The 24,075-nt window shown below is 36.2% G+C and overlaps 2 protein-coding genes across 6 annotated transcripts in view; one reads left to right on the top strand and one right to left on the bottom strand.

Moving 5' to 3' along the window:
• Positions 1-3,244: 3,244 nt before the first annotated feature.
• Positions 3,245-8,528, top strand: RPL21C (Ribosomal protein L21). The gene is made up of 5 exons (XM_088944487.1): positions 3,245-3,648; positions 3,753-3,833; positions 6,605-6,706; positions 6,783-6,857; positions 8,300-8,528. Exons 1-5 carry the CDS (start codon positions 3,319-3,321, stop codon positions 8,369-8,371), a joined length of 660 nt encoding a protein of 219 aa, XP_088800613.1. The 5' UTR covers positions 3,245-3,318; the 3' UTR covers positions 8,372-8,528.
• A 2,770-nt stretch (positions 8,529-11,298) lies between these two features.
• Positions 11,299-24,075, bottom strand: part of LOC148852529 (etoposide-induced protein) — a 29,207-nt gene continuing 16,430 nt past the window's right edge. For 4 of the 5 annotated variants that reach the window (XM_088943061.1, XM_088943063.1, XM_088943065.1 and 1 more), the window contains 3 exons: positions 22,933-23,009; positions 13,041-13,156; positions 11,299-11,587 (listed from right to left, as the gene is read on the bottom strand). In XM_088943061.1, the coding sequence (XP_088799187.1) occupies positions 11,548-11,587; positions 13,041-13,156; positions 22,933-23,009 (233 nt within the window). In that variant the 3' untranslated portion in view covers positions 11,299-11,547. Of the gene's footprint in view, positions 11,588-13,036; positions 13,157-22,932; positions 23,010-24,075 lie in introns of those variants that run through there. The other variant, XM_088943064.1, reaches the window with a different exon arrangement.

Below are 24,075 nucleotides of genomic sequence, written 5' to 3'. Positions count from 1 at the left end.
TCATGGTGTAATTCATGCAGCATAGATTTTGAGTGGTAAAGATAGGAATAGAAATAAGGTCATACAAAGGAACCTAAGAGTAATTCCAATAGGTGATAAAATGAGAATAAATTGAGATGATTCTGTCATGTGTATAGAAAACCAATGACAACATCTATAAAAAAAAAATATGATTTATTACAAATTGAATGAGAATTGATCAACTATAGGCATATCAAAAGGACTTGGGTGAAAATAACAAGTAATAATTTAAATACCCATAATTTAACAAAGGATATGACAATAAATAGAATGGAATTATGAAACAGGCTTCATGTAACCAACCCAATATATACTTGGGACAAAACTTAGATGATGATAGATGATGGTAGTACTAGGGATGGCTATGGGGCAGGTTCAGGGAGGATTTTGTAAATTCTAGACCTTATCCGCCTCTCAACCTGTACCCACCCCAAAACACATAGTGGGGTTGGATTTTGAGAATCCAAACCCTCGTTGCACATGAAAATGCAAAACCATCCCTAACACTACCCTCCCTACATTTAAGGATAGGGTGGGTTGGGTTTAGACACCTAATACATAAACTATTAATTATCCTTCACATAAATTCAAAATATTATTAAATTAAACACCTAATACATAAAGTTTATATGCTTTCCAATAATGTATGGGTTGGGGAGGGTATGGTTTATCCTTATACCATACCCTACCCGTACCTATACAGGTTGTAGAATTCCAAAACCTGTCCCCACCCCAAAATCCATCCTTCAAGCAAAAAAACCTACCCCTTTTAGGGTGGGTAGGGGCAAGTACCTACTGAGTAGGGTAGAAATTGCCATCCCTAGGTAAGACCTTTACCAATCATACAATGTTGCGAAACTCATTCTAATTCCAATGTGATAGTTGAAAACTTCCTGATAAAACAAGTACTTTTTTAATGTTGTTTTTATTTTTTATTTATAATTACCGCTAGGGGTGGCCACGAGCTATTCAAGCTCGGCTCACGAGCCTAATCAATCTCCATTACATATATACATATATATATATATATATATATATATATATATATATATATGTATGTATATTATATGTACAAAAATAATATATATATATAAACATGTATAACATAAAAATGTTATATATATAATATTTATATTTTTTATATATATAATAATAACTAGTTTTATAATTCTTAGTTTTTTATATGTCAAATAAAAAAATATTTTTATATGTATAATTTTTTATTTTTATAAAACTCTTTGCTCATAGTTGAGCTCAAGCTAAGCTTGAACTTACGAGCTTTTGACTCAAGCCGAATTCGAGCTCAAGTCTCTAGCTTGAATCGAGCATGAGCTCAAGTTCGAGTCTCATAATTTACTAGCGAGTTGAGCTTGATAGCCACAACCTAGGAATCTGGATTGAATCATGAATGGCTGATCCAATAACTCACCTCAACTAGTCCTTGGGCCCATTCAAACCATTCCCATCAATGGCTAATTAGAGGTGTGTTGTGGGTCGAGCTAGGCTGGCATGACCCACTTTTGCAAGCCACTCGCATTTGTAGCAGGCCATGCTTTCCTAACATGAATTCCTTAAGAGGGAAGTCCAACATGGCCTAAGGCCCAAGCTTAAACGGGCCGCAGGCTAACATGATTTTTTAAGAAAATTTGAAAAAATGAAAATTAAAATAAATTAATAAGATAAACAATAAATTCAAAAAAAAAGTCTTAAAAATTTATTCTATATGAGTTTTGATGTATACCATTGTTTATATATGAAATAATAACATGAAATTAAGAAATACAATAAAATTGAAATTAAATAGTATAATATATACTATTTTATTGTAGTTGGCGGGATGTGCATACCCATAAATGGCACAACCTGTTTTACACCTTTAACAAAGGCTAAAGAAGACATATTAGTCCAAACAAATAAAGAAGAGTAAGTCAAAAAGATCCCCCTATACTGTGGGGTTAATGACAATTACCCCCGAACTTTCACTTTACAACAAATATCCTCTCTCTTCGAGTTTCATCACTTAACTTCAAAAAAAAAACTCTTATTCAACTATTTAAATATTTTTATATCTCCAAAGTCCAAACTACCATTTTCTTATTTATTTAGACGATTTATGATTTGATCAGTTTTCTAAGTATAAATTGGAGTCCTCTTGATTACTCTAATAGATCCTTACAAATTTCTGGCTGCATTTAATATTCAGATGAAATGGTAGAGGTTTTTTTCTTATAGAAATATAAGGTTCCATTTGGTTTTTCTTGGTTTATTTGAGAAAGGAGTGCAAAGTTTCTTTATTTTAAGATGAAGAGAGATTCATTTGAGTGGATTTTTTTATTGGACTTTTTAATTATGATGAACTCTAGACCAAAATTATTGTGTAGTTCAATGAAATGAACTTGAGCTTCTAAGGGTTTTAGTGGATGAATGTATTTAAAGGGCATTTTTCAAACTATTTTGTGGCATTCTTGTAGTAATTTTCTCCATAGATCTAAAAAGAAATCTTCTTTTTGAAAAATAAAGTTCTTCTCTTGAAAATAATGTTATAGTTCTACATAATTATACCAAAATTTCCCATTTTTTTGTGTTTATTTTACACCCCACCCCTTCTCTCAAAATACAAATGGATTAGCATCAAGAATTTAAAGAAACTTGTACTTCTATATTAGTCAAATGATCTTATTATTTTTGGAGTCCGGATCTCTTGCCCACAATAACTCTGCCCACATCAATTCACATATCATCGCAGTCACACATGGAGAACATCTCATCTTCCTATATAATATTCTGCACAGGGAGATGTTCCCAATGTCCGGGGGTAGTGTGTTGTGGGTAGATGTAGGCAAATTTATTATGGACAGGAGATCCGGAGTCTTATTTTGAATGGTTTCATTGAAAGAAAATGGAAGTATTTTTGGGTCAATTAAGGTTTAAAAGAAAATGGAAGAGGTCAAAAAGAAAATAAGAAAAGTTCGGATAGATATCTGGTAATTTAATACATTATATCATATGATGTAACGGCCAGATGTATTTGTCCAAAGTAAAAGTGAAATTTGAGAGGGTTGGGTTGAAAAATTGCCACCCCTAATTGTGGCAAATGAAAGTTAAGGGGGTAATTGTCACTAACCCCTAGTACAGGGGGTTTATATAATTTACCCAATAAGAACATGGGCATATGTGTCATTCAGAATAAATGGAATGGATAGGATAAAGTTACCCCAAAGGCGCAAACTGCAAACGGGTCTTAATTACTATAAGAAGGGAAGAGCAAGAGAGCAGATAGCTCTGAAGGTAGCAAAAATGGCGTCCACCACACTTGGTTTCTTCTCATCCTCCTCGTCATGGGCACCAACAGTTGCTATGCAGAAGCAAAACCCAACGGCTCTCCTTCTTTCCAAAACCAGCCTCAATTTCTTCCCTTCTACTTCTTCTCTTGCTTCCAACAGACTCACCTTTTCTCCCCGTTCGCCTTCTCCAATCGTCTACCGTAAGTCCACATTGTCTTCCATTCCCAAATTCTCTGAAACTGATGCACCCGTCGTCGAATCTGAACCAGATTCTGAGCCGACTCAACTTGTCGAGAACACGAAAGATGTCCCAAAACGTGAAGAGGTTTTTGCTGTTGTCATGGTGAGTTAAGCAGAAATTTCGTGTAATCTGTCAGTACCCAAATGATATCTTCAATTATTTTTGTGTTTCGTGATCTGGGTTTGCGCCGTTTCTCCGATTTTTAGGTTGGAGGTCGTCAATATATTGTTTTCCCGGGACGGTACATCTATACACAAAGGCTTAAAGGTGCTAATGTGAATGATAAGGTATGCCATTTGACATTTGTTTCTGTTTTTTTTTTTTATTTTGTATCTTCTTAGTTCTACAATCACGGGATAAGTTATCGGATTATGACTGGTTCTTTAGAATATAAAATTGCTGTTTTCTTGCATCGTGTGTGTGTTGTACAATGGTCCAATTCAATATGAGGGAATTGAAGGAGCTTCTAACTATTTGAACTAAGAATAAATTCAAAGCCTCAATTTGGCAGGTTGATACATTTTCTATGGAAATCACAAAGAAAGTGAAAAACAAAATAGAATCTTTATCGTTGTTTGCTTAGTTGCTTATCTTATATAAAGTAAGTATAGTTGCTTTAGAATAAGTAACTATAGGTGCTGAAAATTTACAGGAAACTGGGAAAGTATCATCACCATTTCAGGAACGTAGTTGTAGTTATCTTATGCATTTGCGGATTAGACACTTAAACAAGGTGGGAAGTCCGAAATTGTTGAAACTATCTATGTCAATAGATATTTTGTTAGAAGCGAAGTAAAAGTATTATTGGAAGGGAAATGATAGTAAGATGATTTTCGAGACAAAGTTTTCTCTTAGAAGTTAGTGAAGCATAAAATGGATAGAGAGAGACCCACTAATAGCCTGCAAGAACTTGTCAAGTAGGCTGGAGAATGTAGACTACTGCTGCACCTGAGGTACAGAAAATTTAGACTATTAGATACACTACAGTCGGAACAGTCCTAATGTCCTTCTGCCAAATCTCAGACCCAGAGCCTCTGCTCAAGACAATCTCTATTATTCCCTCCCCTAGGAAGAGACTAAACAAGATGAATCATTACCTGATGATTATCAAAAAAAAAAAGAATCATTATCTGATTTAACCACTTATCTGAATAAGCTGTTCATCCTAGCCAACCAAGGGCTATTTTAGCTGGCCAATGACCATCAAATCACAACTTTGACCATGTACTTATGGGTCCATGTTATCTATTCATGAATGGACTTACTCTGAAGGCTTTAAGAAATATTCCAGGTAGATAATTTCATTGAAAAGATGTGTAAGTCTCCTAGAAGGATGAGAAGAACAAGGTGAGAACATGAAACACAAGAATGGAAGCTTGTTCATCGATGACATGGTTATTCAAATCTGTATTGAGAAGAAAATAAGGGAATGCCTTGTCACCTAGTCACCTTGGCGATGAGTTTTTTAAATAAAAAAAAACATATAAATCCTAGGGTAGTTCCCTAGGTTTCATAGTGATAAGCAGTAATCATTAACTAATAATTACCATAGTCCTCGTGAAATATGTATAAAGTATAAACCCCATATCAAATGACAGGAAATCAACATATTTATTAGAAGAAAACTAAGAAGGAAAGAAAGCATAAAAACATAAGAGCTGAGCCCTTGTTTTGGTCCTAACCGATGATGATGGTGATGATGAAGTCCTATTGATTATTCTTGTGTGCCAATTGCATAAAAACTTAAAGTTGCTTTTTACTTATCAACTCAGATTTTAAAGTCTTAAAGGGCTCAAGACTATGGGGCTGTCTGGTAACAGTTGAAGATGCTAAACTGAAAAGCTTATTGCTTTGTCTTTTAGTGACAAGTTTTTAAGGAGGTCTTGGGTTCATTAATGGCTGAAACTGGAATTGGATTGATCACTATACCCTTGAAAGTTTTACTATTTATTTATTTTATCAACTAAAAGGCAAAGCTATGAGCCTTTCAGTTCAGCAACTTCAGTCATTATCAAACGACCCCTATGTCAAACTAGTATAAGAATAATGATATTAGTACTATAAACCCACAATATGAATTATTTAGTCTAATGATATCTGTTGTACTACTATTAATAACATAAAAGAAAAATATAAAAAATTATGTGGTGTCTTGCATATAAATGTTTAAGCATTGGGCAAGACAACCCTCCAAGAGTGCCTTATCGCCTAGGCCTCACCTTGACAACTATGGATTGAGAAATAGAGAATGTTCAAAGGGTCGAATTTTGGTTGAGACCCAGGAATCTCCAATCATTCTCATGGCTCTTCTGTTTGGAAGGGAGTTGAAAAAGCCTAAGCTCTATTCTCATAAAGGATGTGAGTTTTAAAGTAGGGAATGGAAATCAGGTGATGTTTTGGAGGGATGTGTGGTTTAGAAGCAAGCCTTTGATGGATGCATTTCCAATTCTTTTGACCTGGCTACAGATAAAGAGGTTTGGATCATGGATTGTATGCTGTTACAGGATGGGAATGTAGTTTGGGTTCCTCAGTTTAGGAAAAACTTGAATGATTGGGAGTGGGTTGGAAGAGCTGATAGAAGAGTGTGGGAGTGGGAAAGTTCAGGATATTTTATCATTAAATCCTTCTGCAATTATCTAACAAATTCTAAAGAACCAGCACTTCCTGTTAATTTGGTGTAAGAATGTTACCTCAAAGGTTGCTTGCTTTTTTTTTTTTTTTTTGGTAATTCCTCAAAGGTTGTTTTCTTCATATGCCTGGTTCTATTTAGTGAGATATGATTAAATGTTTCTGTGCATATTACCTAGTTCCCATGTCCTTGGCCTCCATACTATTACTGTATTTTAAAACCTTTTGCATTAAGTTAAAAGATTGTATGGATTTTAGTTGCTTCATTATTGTCTTTGTCTAAAACAATATGCAATTTGTGCCAATCTTGCAGTTCTTTATTTGGTACTAATCTTGCAGTTCTTTTTTATTCTCTCATTTTCCCTTCATTTTCCCTCTGTCCTGGCATAAACTGAGATCCTTAAATATAACACAAATCCTTTTGATGCAGATTATTCTGAACAAAGTGTTACTGGTAGGAACCAAAACGAGCACCTACATTGGAAAACCAGTTGTACTGAATGCAGCTGTCCATGCTGTAGTTGAAGAACAGGTAGGCACTTGATACCTGCCTGAGTTGCATCATTTTACTTCTTTGCAGCCTCATGTGTTCTGCCCTTATCATGCAGACGCTGGATCGTAAAGTTATTGTGTATAAGTACAAGAAAAGAAAGAACTATCGGAGGAATATTGGTCACAGACAGGTATTACAGGGATTTTCATTATTGCTATTATTACATATATTTTTTTATGGATAACTAAAATTTTATTACAAGTGAAAAATAATGTAGTTTATAGCCCCTCAATATTAGGATAGCCCCTGCTATCTTATCCCCCTCCCCCCCTCCCCCCCCCCCCCCTATATTGCTCTGTAACAACAGATTGTCCCTTAGCTGTCTCCAAAACAACTTAGATGCATTGACCCCTTGTCTTAACCTTGATAATGCATCACCCAGACAATTGGCTGATCTATGGACCTAACTACAGTTGCTAATTCCTCACCTTCCTAACTCTTGTAGTTCCCTCATGACATTTCAATGTCCCCATGTAACTCTACCTTTGAGCCTCCTTCCACTTTTAAGTTGTTGAGATTCAAAGATTTTGCTATTATTAACCCTGAAAATAGAGCTGTTAATTCTGCTCTAGTAGAGTCTTCAATGCTGATCTATCCAGGGTATAAGGCTTTAATTGAGCCATTGCCATCTCTACAAACCCCTCCTAGGCTCCTATGCCAGAGGGGCCTGGGTTACCCAAAATACTGCCATCAAAATTTAACTTAATCTGATTTGTGGTTGGAGGGTTCTGTTTTGATGGAATGCAAACTTTAAAGCTAGTGGAATCTACTATCTATTGCCATCTGCTAGAGATGTCAGTATGTCACCCATAGGTATGTTGTGGAAGATTATCAATGTTTTCACCCAATGGATCACCTTGATTGTGATGCTTTTAATGATTGCACGCCTAGATCTTATCTTCCCCTTAAAATTCTTTCACTCCTCTCCTTCCACACTGTCCATAAAGTGGGTGCCCTCATGCATCTCTACAATGTCCTCCCTCTTTTCTTTAGATGAGTGAAGAATGATGGTTTGAAAAGACTATCCAAATCAGTAGGACTCCATCTATACTAAAAAAGAGAAAAAACATTCCCATAAACTTGTTACAAAGGGGCAAGAGATTAACAAGTGGTAAATAGCTTCTCCATTAGCAAAACAAAAGAAACAGATATATGGAGAAATGCACCAATTAGGTTGTCTCCTCTGCATAGTGTTGTGCTTAGACCTCCCAAAAGAAGCCCTAATTTTAGCCGCTTCCATAATTGAAGCTCATAGACTCTCAAGGAGATTGAGCAACAAAATGATCAACAATTCATTAACGTTACGTATTTCTTTTGAAGCTTTCATGAAAATGCTATTAGAATGGGTTGTATTGTCCAAATTCAAATATCAGTTTACCCTTTTGTTGGGAGAAACTATTTTTAGGCTATCAAAGATATGTAAAGTTATATGGATGATTCATATTCCGTGATAGAAAAACTTTGTTAATCTTCTAATTCCACCTTGTATTGTTTTTGTTGTTATTCTCATTTTTATTATTGCTATTGCATTCCAATTGATGAGAAAGCAGACTTACAGAAGTACTTTTGCAGCCAATTACACGGATAAGGATAACAGGGATCACTGGTTATCAAGATTCACCAGCTGTTACACTGGACTCATAGGTGGGTTATGGCGATTTATGATTTTCTAGATTATTGTAAATGGGGTTCCATTGCAAAATGTAGAAATTTGTATTTAGTTTGCGTTGGCAGCTGGACAATTTATTTTGACATGGCTTGTTTTGGCAAGTTAGTAAAGCCATTGGGAAGTTGTTTTTCATACTTTTCATCTTATGTCCTCCAGCATTGGTTTCAAATATTGTATCTGTAAGCTTATGCTTTGGATACACATGGATATGGTATGGTGGAAAGATATGGATACACTTAGATATCAACCAAAGCTAGCCTGGGTTTAAAAGCTACTAATATTTATCCCAAAGCTCTTTTAGGCTTAAAAGCTACCTAAAGCTTGAAAGGCCTTAATACTTAACCCAAAGCTCTATCCTTCGGACTCATTTGGGAGGGCTGAAGTTTTGATTGAACTGCCCTCCCAAACAGAAACAGACTCCAAGAAACTGTTACTAGCTTTTCCAATTTCCAAAGAAGCTTGTATTACCTATTTTCACCTTACATTGCTTATATGCCGTCCAGGTGTGGCTCTCACAAAGCCAAAAGCTGCCATGGGAAAGTCCTCCCAAATGGGCACTTAATAATTTTACCCAGGATGGATTTTGTTTCAATCTTGATGCTGAAAACCGAATAAAAGCTTGACACTGGCCCATGAAAGTGTATGGCACGATAAACCACAACTCCATTAGAGGATCAGGATGGATCATCGCGGTGCGTCCCATGATGTAGAAAATTACTAGAGGCATCATCTCAGTTGTATGTTTTCACTGCCTAGATAAGAAAACTGTGAAACAATGCAGAACTGAGATGTTTAAAAAAAATTAATTGGTCATACTGATCCATTGCAACTTTTAAACCGCACGTTTTGGAAACTCCAAGCTGCACTTGATCGTTTTCTATGTTATGATTTTAAGAAAACTTGGTTGTACCATTGGTTTGAAAATTGAAAACACACTATTTTTTTCAAAACAAAAGAGCACATCAACTATGTTCTTGGTTTTTTTCTTTTTTTTCTTTTTTTTGTGTGCTTTATTTCATCTTTAAACGTGTTTTTAAATTTCTCGTTTCAAGAACATGATTTCTTGCAGTGGATTGATAGGGCTCATTTCATCTTTCTTTGTTTTATTTCTTTTCATTTTTATTTGTACTTTGGACCATTTTTTTTTAAATGTAGGTTTATATGATCTGTAGAAACTATGAATTTTACAACAGTGCTTGTAAGACGGTTTATAGGAGATTCTTCATTCTAGACGCAACAAAGTGCATGGTCCACATCAGCCTAAAGATGAAAGCATAATTTTGCTTTTGAAAGTATTTTGTATGTTTGAAGAAATATTTTTAAAACCAACCTAGAAGCATTACTGCTTTAAGAGGATGTCTAGATCAAATAGGTCAACTTATGATGTCATAAATTAAATAAAAAATATTTAAAAATATAAATAAAAATTACAAAAAAAAATCGAAAATTAAATTAGAAATGCCTTAAATGTTTTATTGCACTAAACAAAAGTAAGGACATGTTTGGGAGTGCTTATTTGGACAGGGGTTGCACCATCAGGCACTTATTGGTGTTTGGAAATAAGCCCGAAATAAGTGTTTATTTTAAAAACAATGACTTATTTTTTAAGCCCAAATTTTCAGTTTTTTTAAGTGCTTATACAATAAGCACTTATTCAATTTTTTTCTTCCAAAATTATCTCTAGATGAATTTTAAAATACCACTTGTATAATTATCCCTAGTTGAATTTTAAAAAAGTACTTCCGTAATAGTGCTTTTATTAAAGTGCTTGTGTAAAAATATTTTCATAAAAATACTTTTACAAAAGCACTTTCATAAAAATGTTTTTATTAAAATATTTTTGTAAAAGTGTTTTCATAAAGGTGCTTTTATAAAAGTAATTTAATAAAAGTACTTTCATAAAAGTATATTTTGAAAACTTGAAAAAAAAAATGAAGGACAAAATAGTCACAAATGCTTAGCTTATTGGAGAAAAAGATTACCAAGTGCCCAATATGAAATAAGCACTTGAAATGGTTAATATTTGGCTCATGACCTGCCGACCAGTCTAACCAGCAGGTTTAACACGGGTTGAAAACATTAGTTTCAGACTTTCAGGAGCAAAGAGTAAGGCTATTCCAAATAAGACACTTGTCTTTGCATGAGAAAGAGCATGTTTCCTTTTTACACATAACTAATTATGACAAAAATATTCGTGTTGGATGCTGAAGTAGAACTCATCTCCATTCTTTAGATAGGACCTACGTTACTATAAGACACTTGTCTTTATCGGAAAGTAAAGAAAAAAAGAGTTAAAGCAATTTTAAACTCAGACCAGATTGAAGGGTTCAAAAATGTTTGTACACCTTAATACGCCGGATTAGGTGTATCGATAAAAAGGCAGGCCAGTGCATGAGGCTGCTACCAATGCGGGGTTGTCTTTTTATATGATCTTTCGGTTGTTTATAAGTCAAAGTCCAATTTTCAGTCTACTTTCGTTTAGCACATAAAAGATCTAACCGTCAAAAGCCGAAATACCGAAAAGACACGAAAAAAACCCATTTTAGGCTGATTTCGGTAAACTCCAAATGAAGCTTTTTGCATCTTTCCCGGTTTATTCTCGTGCGGAAAAATGCATAAAAAAACACACTTCTGCTAAACATGATTCGGGCTGTTCAGATCTTCATGCAAAACCCAGTACTTCACACATACTCAATACATGACAAACTTTGGGCTAATAACGGTCCATTGGACCTACCGGGACAGGCCCAACCCTGGATGATTTACAATATGGGCCTAGAATTTCCAGCCCGTTGGTCAAAACTTGTGGCCCATTCCAACCCGGATTGGGTTCGTTAGCTAACGGGATTCTCAACGTCCAGCTACATGCTAACATGCGTGGCATTTGTAAAGAGAGAGGTTATTGGGTTATGATTCGTTGACATTTCACACTGATCATAGGAAACCTGTACATATTGTTTTCTCGAACAAATTGCTTTACACGTAAATCGTAGTTAAATTACTTTTACGCACAAATATACAGAATGGGCAGGGGCAGCTGGTGGTTGTTAGAGAGCCCCAATTTGTAGTGTCTTCTGTGAGGAATGACTGCATAGAGCTGGATTGACCATGAACTCGTACCTATCCTGATTGCCACAATATTTGAAATTCCTCAGAGTACCTTCCCGTCTAACAGTGACAAGACTCGCATCCTGTTTCATGACAGCAGAAGGTGAATCTTGATACTGATTCATTTTGTTGGTTAAAGTTCTGAATTCATCAGTACAAAAGAGAATTACATTCAGAATTTCCAGACAAATGCTACCAGACGCAAGTTGCTGATAGCTGAGGAAAAATAAATGGTTCTTGATGGATTTATTTCTCATAAGGCATCATGCAAATAGGCCAAAACACATGCATATTGGCGAACACCTCCTAATTGACCCAGGAATCTTCCGTGTGGCAAATTGTTTTGGACATCAGAAAGGATTCCTTGCATTCCTCTTCCTACACTATATAATGGAAGTGTGGAACAAATTTTAACCAACAAAATTCTTTCCATGGCTTTCAAGGCGCCAAGGTGAGGCTAGGCGACAGGGGGGTACCTTATCGCCTAGGAGATGGATTTTTTTACGTAGAAAACATAGATCCTAAGGTAATTCCCTAGGTACCATAACCATATTTCCTTAATAATTTTTCATAATTTTCATAAGTATAGAGTTCATGTTAAGTATAGAAAATCAACATGTTCATTAGAAGAAAGAGGAAGAAAAGAAAACTCAAAATATATAGGGGCTGAACCCTTATTTATTTTATAGGAAAAGAAGAAAAGAAAATAGTAGTAGTAATAGTAGTAGTAGTAGTAGTAGTAGAAAAGAAAACATGTTGATTGGACAAAATTTTAAGTTCTTCCTTACTTATTGGTTCAGGTTTTGAAGTCTTTGAGGATTCAATTCGGCATTTAGCAATGTTTATATTGATTAAATCCTAACAAATAAGAAAATAAGAAAAAGAAATTAGTATATAAACACACAAAATGAACATTTTAGTTTAATAGTGTCTATTTTATAATTATAATGTCAAAAAATAAAGAATAAAAAAGTATTTTATAATACATAGTACAAAACTGCTTATCAATTAGGTGAGGCGAGCCTCAAAGGGTGCCTTGTCGCCTAGGTCCTTTCCATATTCAAAAGCATCCCTTTTTATGGATAGATTTTATATTAATTAATTAACCACGGATGGTTAATATTAGTTGGGCAAACCACCGATACAAGGAGTTGGGATTGGCTTCCCCCAACACCCTACATGCATACTACAGCACATCTGACCGTGCATTGAGAACATCTCCCCATGACAAGTACAGAAGATGTTCCCAATGCACAATCGGGATGTGCTATGGGGCATGCAGGGAGCCAATGTGAATTCCAACACAAGGTGGGGTGTAGGGTTGATGCATGGCTGAGGATTAAACAGTGGTTGATCCACAGGGTCCCCTACCCCTAGTCAGTGGATGGTTTTGATTGGCCCAACCGAACTAGGGTAGGTTGTGTAGGGAAGTTGCATACTGCCTGTTAGTAGACCTTTTATTTCTATATAATGGTTATGACTGTTCGCAAAGAATTACACTAGCAAATAAGTTTAAAAAACCAAATAGCAACTTACGATAAAGTATCTGCCGCATAAAATATTGGAAGCCTCCCTAATCCTGCACATCGCCATGTTGTTCTTTTCGAATTGATAACCTTCTCTGCCTCAGAGCCTGTTGCTGTCACAACAAACTGCAATATCGCATTGCCCAATATTACCACAATATATTCAACAAAATACAATACTGTATGACAACTTTCTCTGAGATGACAAAACTGTAGAGGTATGAAGAGAGAAAAACAACCATAATAACAATGCAAGAAAAAACTGCCTAGAAATCCATGACAATAATGTATGGACAAAATAATTTCTTGATACTTTAACGAACATGACATAGTGAATTAAAATATCTAAACTATTATAAAGCAGATACTTGCCTTGGTTTTGGTGCAGGTCATAGAAGTTAAACTTGATTATATTATGTCAACTTATATAACGCCCTTACACTAGCTACAGTAAAGCATAATATTTGTTTTGCAATAAATAAATCAGCTTAAAATGTAAACCACACACAAAGTCCAAGCAGTCGTATGCTTCAACCAAAGCGTTACATGGAAAATAATGGAAATACTTTTCACATTCTATTATGCTGAAAGAAAGAAAAGCAAAGTCATGAAATACCATATATACATCTCGGCATATCTTTAAATAACATTGTATGGGCACAGATTTCTGCAGAGATAAGCTAATATCGCAAAGTAACAAATAGAATACCATAATAACATTGTATGGGCACAGTTTTCCCATAATGAACAAAGCAGGTATCAAGCTTTAACATGACTAATTAACACCAAGGTTCAAAGTATCAATATGATGCATCCGAAACGGGGCGCATTGTATTGGATTTCAGGGTCACCAATACTCGGGGTAAAAGGAGTTGGATTCTTTGAATGATTTCAAACATTACTTATTGATTTGACAGGCTGACAGGCCCCCTGTCATACTATCAAACCAAAAAGTAAAAAAACAAAAAAATAGTTTCCATCAAAAGAAACTCTTGATACACAAAAAAGGCATATCAAGAGTATCAATTCTTTGAACCTTGATTAATACAACTCCAAATTCTTCTGTCAATTGCAACTATGGGTCCGACCTAATTAAATAACTACAGAGTGCAGAGAGAAATCAAGAAGAAGGAATTCTATTTGTAGGGGACCAAGTAAAAGGACCAAAAGTCCAAGAAAATTAATCTGAAAGATAAAAGAACTGTCAACTATAAACATGAAGGATTTAAGACGTATGCTTAGTTATAAAAGGAAAAACAAAAAATTCTAATCATTTTCCTTGGAAAAGAAAACTCTAATCATTTTCTTTGGAAAAGAAAATTCTAATCCTAATAGCAAAGAATTCACAAGATTGACTAGCTTCTAATTCCTGACTCAAATAACTACACAAATAGCCAAAACCTCTTCATCGGATATTTTGGTCATTTCAAAACTTACTTATGGGTCTAACCCCAAGAGTTTGTTTTTTCTATTCATAGTTTAACTATGCTTAAAATTTCTGATCATTCATTGGGCAGATTAGGAGTTATTGAGTTTTCTTACAATGGAGGCACTTCCACAATTTTCATTTTTCCAAGTTCTAGTAGGAATGAACAGATGGAGTTTATTTGAGATCTTAAAGCTTATGTAAGTGTGGTGAAGAGTTAGAGACCATTGATCACATCTTTATGAAATGCAACTTGACCATCCAAATATGGAACCTCACAAGCAAAGACCACCCAAAACATTCGGAACAAGACCCATCACTATTCACTAATTGGGTAGTAGAGCAGTGTAAAACAAGAGTACACAGAGGAAGAAGAAGAATTTGTTATATGTATTCATCAATCTCGTATGTATATATACAAGTTACAAATTCTATGTTAGGAAAGAAGACTAATTAAATTCCTACAAATCAGTCCTACAATCAAGGTAAATCATATCTCCCTAGTATTTACTTCCTATTCTGTAACATCATATCTCCCTAGTATTTACTTCCTATTCTGTAACACTCCCCCTCAAGCTGGAGCCTAGATGTTAATCATGCCCAGCTTGTTACAAAGATAATCAACCCAGACCCCATTAAGAGCCTTCGTGAAGATATCTCCCAGTTGTTCTCCTGTTTTCACATAACCTGTGGAAATCAAACCTTGCTTAATCTTTTCACGAACGAAATGGCAATCAATCTCAATATGCTTAGTTCGTTCATGAAAAACAGGATTAAATGCAATGTGATGAGCAGCTTGGTTATCACACCATAACTTGGCTGGTACTGAAGTTTTAAGACCTACTTCAGTCAAAAGCTGATATATCCACATTATTTCACACACAGACTTGGCCATAGCTCTATATTCTGATTCTGCACTCGAACGTGAGACAACATTCTGCTTCTTGCTTTTCCATGAAACCAGATTCCCTCCAACAAATACACAATAGCCTGAAGTAGACCTTCGATCTTCCTTGGATCCTGCCCAGTCAGCATCTGAAAAGCATTCAATTCTAGTATGACCATGATTGCCATACAAAATTCCTCGCCCAAGTGCTCCTTTTAAGTAGCACAAAATATGTTCTACAGCTGTCCATGATTAACTGTTGAAGAGAACATGTGTTGACTCACCACACTAACTGAATACGCAATATCTATACGAGTTACAGTAAGATAATTCAACTTTCCAACCAATCTTCTACATCTCTCAGGATCTTCAAATAATTCACCATCTTTTGTGAGCTGCAAGTTAGGAACCATTGGAGTGCTACATGGCTTAGCTCCCAACTTTCCTGTCTCAGACAACAAGTCAAGTACATATTTCCTTTGAGATAAGAATATTCCCTTCTTGCCTCTTGTTACCTCAACACCCAAGAAGTATTTCAACATTCCCAAATCTTTGGCATGAAACTGAGTGTGGAGAAAGAACTTAAGGGATGAAATCCCTGTAGTATCACTCCTAGTAATGACAATATCATCCGCATACACAACTAACAAAATGATGCCAGTAGCAGAGTGCTTGAAGAAAACAGAATGATCAGACTTACTTTTCTTCATACCAAAATTCTCGACTGCCTGACTAAACTTTCCAACCAGGCACGAGGACTCTGCTTCAACCCGTACAGAGACTTATGAAGATAGCAAACTTTCCCATACTCCCCCTGAGCAACAAAGCCAGGCAGTTGCTCCATATAAACTTCCTCCTGAAGATCCCCATGAAGAAAAGCATTCTTAATGTCTAATTGATGAAGGGGCCAATTATAAGTAGCTGCCATAGAAATAAACAACCTGACAAAAGTAAGTTTAGCAATAGGAGAAAAGGTATCAGAATAATCCACTCCATAAGTCTGAGCATATCCTTTAGCAACAAGACAGGCTTTCAATCGGGCAATGGACCCATCAGGATTGACTTTAACTGTAAACACCCATTTGCACCCAATAGCCTTCTTATTTGCAGGTAAATTTACCAAGGTCCAAGTATCATTGTCCTCTAAAGCATTCATCTCCTCAATCATAGCATTACACCATCCAGGGTGAGAAAGGGCTTCTTTAACAGTCTAAGAAACAGAGATAGAACCAAGATATGCAATAAAAAAACAAGAAGAGAACGACAAATGATTATAAGACACAAATGAAGATACTGGATAAGTACACCTACGCTTACTTTTACGAAGAGCAATAGGAAGATCATCATTAGAGACTGGTTCTAATGACGAAGGAACAGAATCAGTTGAGACTGGATCTGCCAACGAAGGAGCTGGTGCAGGACATGGATCCGGAGGGGTTGGTCGCCGAGAATAAACTTGTACTGTAGGTGGCTTAGGCCTGGCAGCAGCAGATTCAATAAGATGTGAAACAGATGATGTGACAGTATAGATTAACAAATCATCATCCTCCCCTTGACTTGAATGAGGAGTAGATGGAAAGAAAGGTGTATCTTCTAGAAAATTAACATCAGCTAACACAAGATATCTATGAAGAGTAGGACAATAACATCTATACCCTTTTTGAACACGAGAATACCCAAGAAAAACACACTTCAAAGATTTTGGATCTAGTTTGGTAACCTAAGGACGAACATCCTGAACAAAGCATGTACACCCAAATACCCTAGGCTCAATAGGAAACAGTGTTTTATTTGGAAACAGAACATGATAAGGAGTCTTACCCTGAAAGATAGACGAAGACATACAGTTAATCAAAAAACATGTTGTGGAAACTGCATCAGCCCAAAAAGGTTTAAGAACCTTCATTTGAAATTACAAAGCTCTTGTAGTTTCAAGAAGGTGTCTATTTTTTCGTTCAGCAACCCCATTTTGAGATGGTGTATCTACACAAGAAGTTTGATGAAGAATGTCATGCTGAAGCATGTAAGTTTGAAAGGATTCTGACAAGTACTCCTTAGCATTATCACTTCTCAATATTTGTACAGAAACATTAAATTGAGTTTTAACTTCAGCACTGAAAGCAGAAAAATGAGAAAACACCTCAGAACGATTTTTCATTAAATATAACCATGTCATACAAGAGTAATCATCAACAAAAGTAACAAAATACTTAAACCCAGTTTTGGACTCAACTGGACACGGACCCCAAACATCTAAATGGACTAACTCAAAAGGAGCACTAGCTCGTTTATTGACTCTAGGACTCGAACTAAGACGATGGTGTTTAGCAAACTGATAAGACTCACAATTTAATGACGACAAACTCTGAAATTGAGGACAAATTTGCTTTTAACACATGGAGAGAGGGGTGGCCCAACCGACAATGTGCTTCAAAAGGGGTTACAACTCCAAAACAGGCTATGGATCTTGGAACTTATGTATCAAGGATGTAGAGACCTCCAGACTCATGTCCTTTACCAATAATCTTCTTCGTCATAAGATCCTAAAATAAACAATAATTAGGAAAAAATGAGACACAACAATTAAGGGTACGAGTGAGTTTGCTAATAGAAATTAAATTAAATGATAACTGAGGTAAACTAAGAACAGATGATAAAGGAAGTGATGGTGTTGGACTAATTGTGCCAGACCCAATAACATAAGATGTTGACCCATCTGCTAAAGTAACAGAAGAGGTATATTTATGTGATTGAAAGGTAGAAAACAGACTTGAATTACCTATCATATGATATGTAGCTCCATAATCAATGACCCATTTTGAAGAGGAGGAAACAAGACATGTATTGGGTTTACCTGACTCGACGATGGCAGTAACAGGAGTAGATTGAGGTTTCAATGATTCTTGGTACTAAGCAAATTTGGCATATTCATCTGTAGATATCATAACGGACTTCTCAGAAGTACCCGTGGTGGATGCAATATGGGCAGACTGAGTTTTCTTATTCTGCAACTTCCTGCAATCCCGCTTCATATGTCCTGGCTTATGACAATAATGACACTATCTCTCCTAACTCCTGTCCACGAGTATTAGTATTCCTGTCATAGTTACTTGACTTGTCATAATTGTTGGATCCTCTACCACTACCACTCCTGTATTGTTGTCTCCCTGATTCAGATGTATTATTGCGGCTGACAAGGGCACTACTAGGCTGAACAGGTGGAGAACTTTCTGTACGAAGGACCCTACTAAAAGCATCTTATAGAGAAGAGATCTCTGAACTGGAAAGAATCTGAGATTTAGCAGTCTCAAATTCAGAAGGTAGGCCAGCTAAAAAACTCATAACAGCCATCTTTTCTCGCTGAGCTTGTTGAACAGTCACATCAGTACTAAACGGAAGCAACATATTAAGTTCTTCATATGTTTTCTTGAAATCCATGAAATAGCTTGTAAGAGATATATCGCCTTTGTCCACCCTGTAAAAGGCTTTGCACACGTCATAAATGCGGGAAATATTCTCCTTTCCGGAGTACAAGAACTCTAGATAGTTCATTAATTCCTTAACAAATCCATAGTGAGTGACTAAACCAACCACCTCACTTTCAATGGAATTGTGTATCTGCAAGAACAAACGAGCATCCTCCCTCAACTACTTAAGACTTTCTCGAGTCATCATTAGGAGGGTCATCAATCAAATGGTTATCCATAGCAATACTCAGCAAATATAGTTGAACAGTTTTACTCCAATTCAGATAATTAGAGCCATTAAGCTTATGCTCAGTTATTTTTGACATCACTGGAACAACATCCGACATAACTACTGATTTTTTGTCTGCCATAATCTCAAAATTCAAATAAACAGAATATTTTGAACACCGAAAATCAACGAAGCACACCTGTTGAAAACACCAGAATGGATATGCACGTAACAAAGCACAAATATATTACAGGATGAGGCGAGCCAAAAGACAATGACTGAAAATTTTTCCGGCGACAGATGCGCCTCCATGCTCTGGCGCGTGTTACTGTGGTAGAATCTTCAGGCGGCGCGTGAGACACATGCGTAGGGCTGCTGACTGCCGGACTTTGTAGAACCTCCGATCGGTAGGCGGCGCTTCTTCCTGGATGGGGGGTGAGTGTAAAAACTGCTCCAAGGAGGTGACCCGAAACACCCAAAAATTTTCCTTTTCCTCTACCTACTATTTACTTAGGAAAAAAAACGAAAGGGCAGGTAGAGACTAGATGCTTTGATACCATGTAAAACAAGAGTAAACAGAGGAAGAAGAAGAATTTGTTATATGTATTCATCAATCTCGTATGTATATATACAAGTTACAAATTCTATGTTAGGAAAGAAGACTAATTAAATTCCTACGAATCAGTCCTACAATCAAGGTAAATCATATCTCCCTAGTATTTACTTCCTATTCTGTAACATCATATCTCCCTACTATTTACTTCTTATTCTGTAACAAGCAAAATTAGTTAGAAGACTCGGAACCATAGAAAGGATGGTGAGCATAGTTTTCAAGGCACCAAGGCGAAGCTAGGCAATAGAGGAGCACCTTGTCAGCTAGTCACCTAGGCGAAGAGTTCTTTAAAATAAAAAATATAAATCCTAGGGTAGATCCCTAGGTTTCATAGTAATAAGTAGTGATCTTTAACCATAATTCTCATGAAATAAGTATAAACCCCATATCAATAGATAGAAAGTGAACATATTTATGAGTAGTAAAATAAGAAAGGAAAAAAAAAACAAACAAAACATAAGGGTTGAGCCCTTGTTTTGGTCCTAAGAAGCAGAAGTCCTATTGATTGTTCTTGTGTGTCAATTGGATAAAATCATCAAGTTATTTTTTACTTGTCAATTCAGGTTTTAAAGTCCTAAAGGGTTCATTGAACCCAAACAAATAAGAAAATGACAAAAGGAAACTAGTATAAGAATAACAATATTAATACTATAAACCCACAATATGAATAAATACGTAGGCATTTGGGAGAGGCAACCCTCCAAGAACGCCTCGCCTAGGCGTCACCTAGGCACCCGCCTAGGTGTCACCTTGACAACTATGATGGCGATCAGGAGAAGATAGCCTTGCTTTTATCAGAAAATTGTCTCAAATGAATTTATCTTCAAAGGGAAAGAAGAGCCTAGACCTCAAAGAATATTGGAAATGGCATTTAACATGTTCACAAACTATCTCAGCACCAATATGTTGATTCATGATGTGAGTTGGAGGAAGAAGACATGTATCAAAATGGTTTGATGGAAGACTCTATGCCATATAAAATTAAAATCACTTGTGATGCTTCTTTGGGAAAGAATGGGGATACAGAAATTGGAGTGGTAGTGAGAAATCACCATGGAGGATTGTGGCACAAAAGATAAATTCTTAGGGTCATAATTGGGGTGACCTTTGATCATGGGCTGGGCGGGACCAGGCTGGACTTAGCACTGCTATAATGGGCTTAGCCAAGGCACAGTTAGGGATAGACCAAACCTATGGACCTACAAAGTTTAAATATTTAAAATATATTTACACTTAAAGGGCAAGGTGCACGCCTTTTTGAAGCAAGGTGCAGAATTTTTAAGCCATTCAAAAAAGTGAACAAAATTAAAAAAATATATATTAATTCAGAAAAACGCAAACTTGAATTTTAAAAGAAAACAAGTATTTTAAAAAAACCTATTGGATCAAATTATAATACATAAACATAACATAGAAAACATATTCAAAGTCAGTGTAGAAATAAAATCAAACAAAACATGTTAAAGCACTCCACAATTCACGCATGTCAAACTTTCAATCTTTTTTGTCTCTCCCAAGTCCCAATTGCATTACTTCAGGTAGCTGATGTGATGTTAAGCATCTTGTATTCCTAAATCAATGAAATTGGCCCTCTACCTCCATAACGCCCCTTGAGGCAAACCCAAGCAAATCCACGCAAGGGTCCTAAATTTTTGCCTCATATATAAAGAGATGTTTTATGATTTTAGGGTTAGGAATCAAATGTTAATTGATGAAGAATTTCTTGTATTAAGAAGGATGTGGAAACACCAACAAAAGGGGGGGGGGGGGCATCACCAGTTCATCACTGTGCTTGAAAAAGTGCACAACTGGGCTGGCACAAGGCACATCGGGTGCATGCCTAGGTACACTAGATGTGTGCCTTTTCAAAGGGGCTGCACCTGAGCGTGGGCAAGGCATACTGTGAAATGTGCCTTGTGTGCCTAGGCGCATCTTTTAAATCACTGAATGGACCTTCAGTGTTTCTGGACTTTTCCTTGATTAAAATACCCATTTCTGAATTTGGCCCCTCTAATGTGAAGATAGAAAGTGTGTTTTGAATTTCAACTTTTCTGTCCATCCTATTCTCTCTCATTAGTTCTTATATTTAGGGCATGTTTTGGGCACATCTATAATATTTTATACTCATCATGCTAAACCAAAACAAGAGAGATAAATAAGAATCATTTCTATTAATGATGGAAATGGAATATAAGAACACACAAAAAAAAAATTAATATCTAAAAGGTTACCCCATTGACTGAGTTGAATGATTCAATTATTCAATCAACTGGGTCATCAGGTTGTTGACTGAGTCAACTGTTTTTTCCAGGAAAGCAGTTTGGTAATGAAATGGACTTGGATTCTGGGTGAGATGATTAGCTGACTGGTCTGACAAGCCAATACGACAATGGGTTGAAAAAACTGACAAGAAACCAAAGTTTTAAAGACCAATTGCATTACCTTCTGGGTGGTAGCTCAGCAGTTTAACCATCCAGGTCAAACAAGTAAACCACTCAACCTATGATTGTTATCAATGATGGAAATGTCTAAAAATACAAAAAATAAAAAACAGAAAAATAGAATTAATATTTAACCTATGACCTGTTGATCAAGTTAAATGGGTTAGTGGTCAATTGGTCAGGTTATCAGGTTCTTGACCAAGTCTTTTTTTTCACAATAAGGTGGTTTGGAAGAAGAACAACTAGAAACCTGGCTAGCTAACAGGTCAATCAGTCCAATAGTCTAGTTCAACCATAGGTTGAAAATATTGATATAAACTGTGTAAGAAGATTTGAAACTGGACCTTTAGGTTGAAAGGCAACAAATGCACCACTATACCATACCTCAATTACCTAAATTGCCACGTTCAATGCACATGCACATTTACTAGTAAGGCCTAGTTCACGTTTCAGGAAATCATTTTCCTGGGAAACATTTACCCAGGAATTTGGCTTCATGGTTTGGCTTATTATAGTGCACAGATCAAGCATGAATTCTGATTATTTAAGAGTTAGATATTTGGATAGCAATACCATTCAAATAGAGAGGTTGGATCACTATATAATTATTAAGAATTGCTACTTAACAGATAATTATTACCTAAACTAGAATATAAATAAGCTTCAAACTTTCACATGGGAAATGACATATTGTTGAAATAACCTAACCTATTCATGGATACCCTAATAAGCATAGAGTCATTTAAGAACAAGTACATAGATGCAGGAATAGGAAAAATAGAAAGAACAGCCATCTTTTGCAACTGTAATGTAAGCGGTAACACAAGGCTTAGAACATACCAGTGGAAACAGAATAGCCATAACTCCATAGCTCACAAGAGGAGGGAAAAAGAAAATTGCCAGAACACAAGGGCCTCCTGAAAAGGTAATGAGCCATCAGGTATAAATATCAAAATTATCACCTTGTCATTCCAAAAGGAAAAGGATCATGGTTAAATATATGCTTGTAATGGAAACCTCCATTTGACATCACCATAAGGTGTCTGCCCCACCCCCACCCCCACCCCAAAAAAATAAAAACAAAAACAGAAATTTTTTTTGGGAGGGTGTTAAGAACAATCACTCAGACAAAAATATGAACACAACAATATCACATGCACTTCTGGTTACAGCAATAGAGGCATGTTTGTATTAGCTCTGCAATAAAGATAAAATCATTTGACCAAACCAAAATTGTGAAAATCTTTGCGCAAATGTCCAATCTGAGGATCAGTCTGGATAAAAGCTGTATTGTGAGGCAGAATATAGAGGAGAGGGAGATTTTAGAGGGTGCAGACGCTTTAGGTTGTATGATTTCCAAGTGGCCTATGACCTATTTGGGACTACCTTTGGGCGACAATTTGAGAGCTAGCAATTTTTGTAACCCTGTGATTGAGAGATTTACAAAAAAAGATTGGCTTCTTGGAAGAAAAACTATCTTTCCCTGGGCAGTAGGATGACTTTAATTAGGTCAACTCTTCCAAATCTGCCTATCTATTTTCTCTATTTTTAGGATCCCAATGGAGGTTACCAAAAGGATTGAAAATTTGATTAGGCTCAATTAGGCTCGCGAGCCTCACAAGCTGAGCTTCACTAGGCTCGAGCTCGTCTCGATTAGCAAATGCCTATATATCAGGCTCGAGCTCGACTTAAAGCTCAGTTTAAACCGAGTCGAGCTTTCACGAGCTGAGCTCGAATAGCTTGTGAGAAGCTCGGCTTGTGGCCACCCCTAGATCTTGGTAATATTCGAGAGAGGAACATGCATTGTTAGGGAAGTGGATGTGGAGGTTGCTATTGGATAGAGGTAAATTGTGGGAAAAAGTGGTCATTAGTATTCATGGGCTTGCAGCTGGTGGGTGGGACTCTGGAATCTCAGCAAGGTCTACAAGAGCTTCTCCTTGGAAATCCATTCATGCCATCCTTCCTTCTTCCTGCCTCTCATCA

This window comes from Nelumbo lutea, chromosome 5, assembly GCF_056320005.1.
Source record: "Nelumbo lutea isolate HS-2025 chromosome 5, American lotus-T2T, whole genome shotgun sequence".
NCBI lineage: Eukaryota > Viridiplantae > Streptophyta > Magnoliopsida > Proteales > Nelumbonaceae > Nelumbo > Nelumbo lutea.
This window is presented reverse-complemented; position numbering and strand designations above follow the sequence as displayed.

Coding starts and splice junctions, on each gene's coding strand:
- RPL21C (XM_088944487.1), top strand. CDS start 3,319: ATGGCGTCCACCACACTTGGTTTCTTCTCATCCTCCTCGTCATGGGCA. Junction 3,834..6,604: donor GTGCTAATGTGAATGATAAG/GTATGCCATTTG, acceptor CTTTTGATGCAG/ATTATTCTGAACAAAGTGTT. Junction 6,707..6,782: donor ATGCTGTAGTTGAAGAACAG/GTAGGCACTTGA, acceptor CTTATCATGCAG/ACGCTGGATCGTAAAGTTAT.